Here is a 7,392-nt window from a genome sequence, read left to right as displayed (position 1 = left end):
GCCCCATAAATGTGTTGCCTACTTGATGGAGTCTGGTGAGATAGGGGAAAGCGATGCGGGATCCCCACCACCTCATAAACATGTGCTTATATATTCAAACCTCGGAGATATTTCTAATCTTTTAAGAATACCAAGGAAAATGGAGGTCAACCGTAAATGAGTGACTAATTACTCTTATCATAAACAGCTACAAAAAAAAAAATCTATAAATGGTCACTGAACCAAATGTGGTATTCACTCCTACTTTCCTATACTTGCGTGAAAAAGAAGAAAAAATTCGCTGAGGAAACAAATTTTCAGCTTTCAATGGAAGCAAAAGGATTTTTCGCCATTTTCTTGGCTCTTGTGTCCATAACAGGTTTAGTTTTAGTGCTCGCCTTATTTCTTGTTTATTTTTTTTCCTTTTCTTATTGGTTTCGGCGTTTCATTCCATGAATTATCAACTGTAATGTTTAAATAAGTAGTTAAGACCGATGTTTATATACTGTATATAGGTTGAAAATGACAGGAAAGTTCTTGGTACTTTTTATTGCAGGTGCATTTTCGGCTACATTTACACTTAGAAACAATTGCCCATACACAGTATGGCCAGGCACTTTGACTGGGGGTGGATCCATTCCCAATTATCTAGAACTGGGTTTGTACTTGCACCCGGGGCATCATCATCCGTAGATGCTCCAGCTGGATGGTCAGGCCGATTCTGGGCAAGAACTGGTTGCACTACTGATTCCTCTGGGAGGCTCAAATGTGCCACTGCAGACTGTGCTTCGGGTAGAGTTGAATGTAACGGTGCTGGCGCTATTCCACCAGCAACCCTACTTGAATTCACTCTAAACGGAAACGGTGGTCAAGATTTTTATGATGTTAGCCTTGTTGATGGTTTTAATTTGCCTGCCTCTATCACTCCACAACGAGGTGGATGTAGCTCGACTACATGCCAACGTAATGTAAACTCCGTTTGCCCACAAGACTTAAGCGTTAGGGATGCTGGTGGCAGTGTAATTGCTTGTAAGAGTGCTTGCGAAGCATTCCGTCAACCCCAATATTGTTGTACCGGTTCCTTCAATACTCCTGCGACTTGTCCTCCGACGGATTACTCTCGAGGATCTTTAAAAATGCTTGTCCTCAAGCTTATAGTTACGCATACGATGATAGCACTAGTACATTTACTTGTGCTGCTGGCGGTAATTACGTCATCACATTCTGCCCCTGAAAAAGGAAATCTTCTACTTGAATAAATGAATAATTAAGAGAAGACTTGCTTGTTAAACTCTAAGTCTTTTCATCTCTGTGGTTTTAAGTTTTATTAACTGATGATGTTTGATCAGTTTCTCAATTATGGGTCATTAGATCCTTCACTGTGTTTCCTATAATAAATTTCAATGTTACCTATTACAAAGTGGATTACATATTGTTATAACTTCTTACCTTTGCATCAAAATTAGATCACTACTGATTCATTTGTGGATAGAATTCGAAACGATGCGGTAGAACCACATTCGAGTAGAGAAGAAAACCCTGTTAATGACACACAAAAATTCCATTCAAAACACCTTCAACATCAAAACGGGATAACTTTTCTTCTTTTGTTTGAGTGAGAAGAACATGGAGAGGAGGAGAAATCGCGCCACTTCCCGTATAAAATCATGTAAATTCCGGAAGCTAGTATCCGGCCATGTCAACGAATTTTGACTTGGCCGGAAACTTCATTAGTCATTACTATTTGGCCAAAAATAACCAAGCCCGGCCCACAGTGGTTGGTTTCTTCATTAGCTAAGGCTTTACCACATTTAGGGCTATATATGTCTTGTGTATTTAAACCTTACAGATATCTCTTTCACTGATTGCTGGACGCGTAAGAATATTACGTAGACTCTCGTACAAAGGAAACAATTTAGATCAAGCGTAAACGAGTAACTAATTACCATAAACAGCAAAAATAATTTCAATACAAGGTCTTTCTTCCAGAGATAAACTTGCACTACTATTGTCATATATTTCAGTGGAGAAGAAGAAATAGTTATACTGAGGAAACCAATAATGGGAGCAAAGGGTTTCTTAACCATTCTTTTGGCCATCGCGTCCATAACAGGTTTGGTTCTATTGCTTATCATACTTTTTTGATCGTTCTTCCCTTTTCTGTTCGGTTTTGTTCGTAATCCCTAAACTTGTTTAGGAATGGTTCAGACTTATGCTACCAATAGGCAACATATCTTGTTATTTACTGTACATGATTGAATTTGGCTTAATTCGTTTATATCTCTGTATTTTTTCAATGAGGCCGTAAATAAGCTATGCACGTCTAAGCTTTTTCCATGTAAACCTTTCCAAACATACAGGGGATTAGTATAAGCATGATTTGCAAGGAATCGTAAAAACTTTTTACTGTAGAGATTTGGAAATTTTGTGACAGTTGAGACATTGGGAAGCTGTTCGAGAGTTACTAGTGACTTGTACATAAGTGTCATTCTATTGCGTCACAAGAGCTATGAACCCTCATTTTGCTTCTTTTTTTTGAATTGTGTATAGGTGCACTTTCGGCCACATTTACATTTAAAAACAACTGCCCATATACAGTATGGCCAGGCACATTGACTGGTGCTGGATCCCAATTACCTAAAACTGGGTTTGAGCTTGCGACTGGGGCATCATCATCAGTTGATGCTCCAGCTGGATGGTCAGGTCGATTTTGGGCAAGAACTGATTGCTCCACTGATTCTTCTGGAAAGTTCGTATGTGCAACAGCAGATTGTGGTTCAGGCAAAGTTGAGTGCAATGGTGCTGGAGCTATTCCACCAGCAACCCTACTTGAGTTCACTCTAAACGGACATGGTGATAAAGACTTTTATGACACTAGCCTTGTTGATGGTTACAATTTGCCTGCCTCTATCACTCCACAAGGTGGGTCAGGTAGTTGCAGTTCGACTGCGTGCTCGGGTAACGTAAACTCTGTTTGCCCACCAGAATTAAGCGTTATGGGTGCTGCTGGCAATGTAATTGCTTGTAAGAGTGCTTGCGAAGCATTGCGTCAACCTCAATATTGTTGTACTGGTGCACACAGTATTCCTGAGACTTGCCCTCCCACGAATTACTCGAAGATCTTTAAAAAGGCTTGTCCTCAAGCTTATAGTTATGCGTATGATGATAACACGAGCACATTTACTTGTGCTTCTGGTGGTAATTACCTCATTACCTTCTGTCCCTGATTATGAATTTTAGAGCATACTCTCTTGAACTTGAATGAAGGAATAAGAGATATCGTATGGTTTATTTGTTCAGGTTTAGTCCTTTTATCTCTTCTGTTTTAAGTTTTTATCAACCGATGTTTCGCTTTATATGGTTCATTAGATACTGCAATGATACTGTTTCTCATTAACATAAACAAGAAATCAAACTAATCAAACTGTTACAATTTGGATAAACCAGCTTCTTTGTTTTGCATCACAACTAGTTCTTTTCTCAAGATTTTGCCTGCAGCTGATCTTGGAATAGAATTAATGAAGGCCACTTTCCGAACTTTTTTGTATGGGGCAACCTGTAAAATTCCGAGAAACAAGATAAAAAGACCAATAGAAGATTATGCAGAAAAATACCAAGTTAAATCCAAAATTTCAAATAGGATAAAAAACACAAACCTGGCCGGATATGAACTGAATGACTTGATCTTCAGTCAATTTCAAGTCATTTGCTCTCACCACATATGCCATCGGTATTCGCCCTGATTCCTCGTTTTCAACTCTGGAAATTCAATTTATCTTAGTTGTAAACAAGGGCAAAAGAAGACAGAGTTAAAAGAGCGAACGTACGGTACGACTGCTGCATCGAGGATAAGAGGATGGCTCACAAGTATGGCTTCCAGTTCTGCTGGAGCTACCTACATTTGCAACCAAAGGTTATAAAAACTTGACATGTCATGAACTAAATAACTTGATGCATATAAGCATAGGTAATTCCTTACTTGGAATCCGTTGTGCTTAATTAGCTCCTTGATTCGGTCAACGATATAAAGGAATCCGTCAACGTCGATATAACAAAGATCACCAGTTTTTAACCATCCTTCTGAATCAATAGTCGCTGCTGTTGCTATATCGTTTCTCAAGTATCCTTTCATTACGTTATGACCCTTTAACCAGAGCTCCCCTTCCTTACAGAAGCAATTGGCCTACTGAACCAGCGTGGGACTTTGCTTGGTCATCCAAAACAAAGAAACTAGCTGCACCACAAGTCTCTGTTAATCCATAGCCTTCCCTTAGCTCTACCCATGGGAACTTCTCTCTAAACTTCTGTGCAATTTCTTTGCTTAATGGTGCAGCTCCTGAGCCTATACTTCTTAGCGATGACAACTTGCCACCTTTACCAGAATACTTAACTAAAGCTAGAATTACTCGAGGAACAGCCGTGATTTGACTAACTTTATGTGTTTCTACTGCTTCAAGCATTGCTTGGAAATCAAATCTCGGCATTACAACAGTAGTGTTTCCTAATGAAAGCATACCAAGGCCAAAAAACGCCAGACCATAAATATGAAACATTGGGATGAAAGATAAGTAGATATCGTCTCGAGATGATGTAACGTCCGCCGTCCACTTGAGGAGATTTAAGATGCATATGAAATTTGAATGGGTTAATATTACACCTGTGCTTACACCAGTTGTTCCTGACGAGTAAAACAATGCTGCTGTATCAGATTTAGAACATTTTATCTTCGGCGCATCTGACGGTTCGCTTGCTTCGATCAACTCTACCACTGAAATTAGACGTTGATCATTTGAAGAATGGGTCGTTACTAGTGTAGGGATACTAGTGCTGACTAGTTTATGAAGTTCTTCAGGTGAAGATATGGCGAGTTTAGCACCTGAATCACGAACCTGTTTAGCGATTTCTGATTCAGTGTTAACTGGGTTGGAGGTAGTGAGCACTGCGCCTACAGACAAGACGGCAAGACATGTAGCAATAGAGAATCGAATTAGGAGAGATAAGAAAGACGACATGGCCTTTACGTATCCCCAGTGCATGATAGAGAGCGGCTGCAAGGGATTTTATGGAGCGCTGGAGTTGAAAGTAGGTAACTCGGCTGTTAGTAACCGAGTCAATTAGTGCTACTTTTGAGTCTTGAGACACCATGATCTGGGTGTGGGAATTGAGATAACACAAATGTGGCAGTATTATGATCATCACTAGAAGATATCGGAACTTGATGACTCTCTCCAAGTTGATGTAATGAGCTATAGATACCGGTTGCAGAGTGAAAACCGCTTCTAGAGTAGAGAGTTTGCTCGGCAGAAACCGCTGATTCCTGTTCATCAGTGTTGATCCATGTTTCTTGACTCGACATGTTTATGTGTTACTTGTTAACCGTGAAAATCCAAAGATTGTTTCGAGCTTTGAAAGTAAACTGGTACCAGATAGACTGATTGTGTTGTTTATTTATGCATCAGCCTTCATCAGTAAATGTATAGTACTTGGCCTCTTTAGACTCGTTCTGCATAGCTCAAATCGAAAGTGGACGGCCTCGTCCAGTCGTCTTGCGTTTGGAAATTCCCGTAACCTTAAAAGATTCATTCTCTACGCGTTATTATCCATTCAAATGAAATAAATAAATAAAACCTAGGCAGTATGAGACACATATGTAACGTTGAGGATGAATTCTAGTTGGTTTATTCCAATTTAAAAGGGTGAGTCTTTTTCCCGGAGAGCATAATGCTTTTGGGATTCTATCCATGGCTATCAGAAATAAATAACTTAGCTAACAATATTGCTATCACAGATAACATCGTCGTATTTGGTGAGATCTTTAGTCCCACATTGTCTCGGTTATCTATGATCCTGCAGTTTATAATCCTTAGGGACTCTTCATTCATCGTCAATTGGTTTTGAGTTGGATGCCCATATTCTAACATGGTATCAGAGCAGTCTATTTTTGTGTCGAGTCATTTGATCGCACCTTTACTCCGCATCACCCGATTTATTGTCCATGTGTTAGAGTCACTAGATTTGTGCCAGTGCTACGCACCGAACATAATTTTTCTTTTGACTTTATGTGCGCGGGGCTTCGTCATGCCCCGTGGCAATGCATTTTTGATTTGGTGTGCGTGAGGGTTCGTTCTGCCCCGTAGCGATGCATTTTTGATTTGGTGTGCACGGGGATTCTCCCCTCCCCGTGGCAATGTACTTTTGATGGGGTGTGTCAGGGAAAATACATTAAATAGGTGGAGAATATGTTATTTTTTCCTTTTAACTTGGTATGCGCGGGGCTTTGCCGCGCCCCGTGCCAATACATTTTTTATTTGGTGTGCGCAGGGCTTCGCCCCGCCCCGTGGCGATGCATTTTTTATTTGGTGTGCGCGGGACTTTGCCCCGCCCCGTGGCGATGCATTTTTTATTTGGTGTGCGCGGAACTTTGCCCCGTCCCGTGGCAATGTATTTTTTATTTGGTGTGGCGGGGCAACTACATTAAAAAGTTGGAGAATATGTGCAAATTTTATTTATTTTTTCCTTTTATTTTTGCAGAAAATATTTGGATTTTTTTCCCTTTGTATATATTAATTTGGAAAAAAAAGAGTCCTAATACGATAGTTACTCGATTTTCTAATTGAATTCGGACTTCCATAAAATCCAAACACGGTAAGTTAGGTTTTCTTGTTAAGTTTGTAATTTTTAAACCAATCATAGGTTTCCAAGAATCATCACCTAAATATTCTCACGTCATGAATTCCAAATGGAATTTGGTTTCCTATTCTTTTTAAACCATCATACGTTTCCAAGTGCCCTCACCAAGACCCTCGTTTCAAAAACTCGAAAATGACCTACTTCGACCAATAGGAAGCGAGGATTTTCTTACCATTCATGGAAACTTTATTTGTCTAGGTCTTTAAGTCTTTATTATTTATATTATATTCATATAGTCAGTATTTCATCTAAAGTAGTACAAATACTGAATCTTGATATTTCTATGTATCCATTGCTTCCGTAAGGACCCAACTTACAGTAGGTATAGCTTCCAAGTTTGTGTAGCATTATCTAGACTGTGATATCTATTGGAAAACGATTAATAAAAAAATAATTTTTAAAAGTTTTAATAAAAAATTATAATTTATTGTTTTCTTTTGTGAATGAAACTTTTTAGTCCCACATTGTGGAGTTTCCAATTTTTAGTAGTTTTAAGAAACTATATAAACCTTTTAGTCCCACATCGGGGAGTTTTTCTTCTTAAGTTGTATTTGCCAATTATATAAACAAATTCACTACTTTTGTACAATCTATGGGAAAGGGGTTGCTCTATATTTAGAGGGACCCCCAAGGGAAAAAAATATTTTATATTGTTTTCTCAAGCGTTCGAGATTTTTCTTTATGGTTTTTTCGGAGTTGCCAAGCTCAAGTTGAGCATCTACT

At 39.1% G+C, this 7,392-nt stretch overlaps 1 protein-coding gene and 2 pseudogenes across 1 annotated transcript; 2 read left to right on the top strand and 1 right to left on the bottom strand.

Moving 5' to 3' along the window:
* Positions 1–203: 203 nt before the first annotated feature.
* On the top strand, positions 204–1,397 carry LOC113312930 (annotated as a pseudogene).
* A 566-nt stretch (positions 1,398–1,963) lies between these two features.
* On the top strand, positions 1,964–3,335 carry LOC113308642 (thaumatin-like protein 1b). The gene is made up of 2 exons (XM_026557105.1): positions 1,964–2,092; positions 2,530–3,335. Exons 1-2 carry the CDS (start codon positions 2,041–2,043, stop codon positions 3,204–3,206), a joined length of 729 nt encoding a protein of 242 aa, XP_026412890.1. The 5' UTR covers positions 1,964–2,040; the 3' UTR covers positions 3,207–3,335.
* A 71-nt stretch (positions 3,336–3,406) lies between these two features.
* LOC113311996 lies at positions 3,407–5,335 on the bottom strand (annotated as a pseudogene).
* Between the last annotated feature and the right edge of the window lie 2,057 nt (positions 5,336–7,392).

The sequence above is a fragment of the Papaver somniferum genome, chromosome 9 (genome assembly GCF_003573695.1).
Source record: "Papaver somniferum cultivar HN1 chromosome 9, ASM357369v1, whole genome shotgun sequence".
Lineage (NCBI taxonomy): Eukaryota > Viridiplantae > Streptophyta > Magnoliopsida > Ranunculales > Papaveraceae > Papaver > Papaver somniferum.
The sequence above is the reverse complement of the archived record's forward strand: the minus strand, read 5'-3'. Positions and strand labels throughout refer to the sequence as shown.

Bases quoted from the DNA above. Each gene is read 5' to 3' on its own strand.
- LOC113308642 (XM_026557105.1), top strand. From the start codon at position 2,041: ATGGGAGCAAAGGGTTTCTTAACCATTCTTTTGGCCATCGCGTCCATA. The intron at 2,093-2,529 runs GTTTGGTTCTAT...AATTGTGTATAG, and splicing joins GGCCATCGCGTCCATAACAG to GTGCACTTTCGGCCACATTT.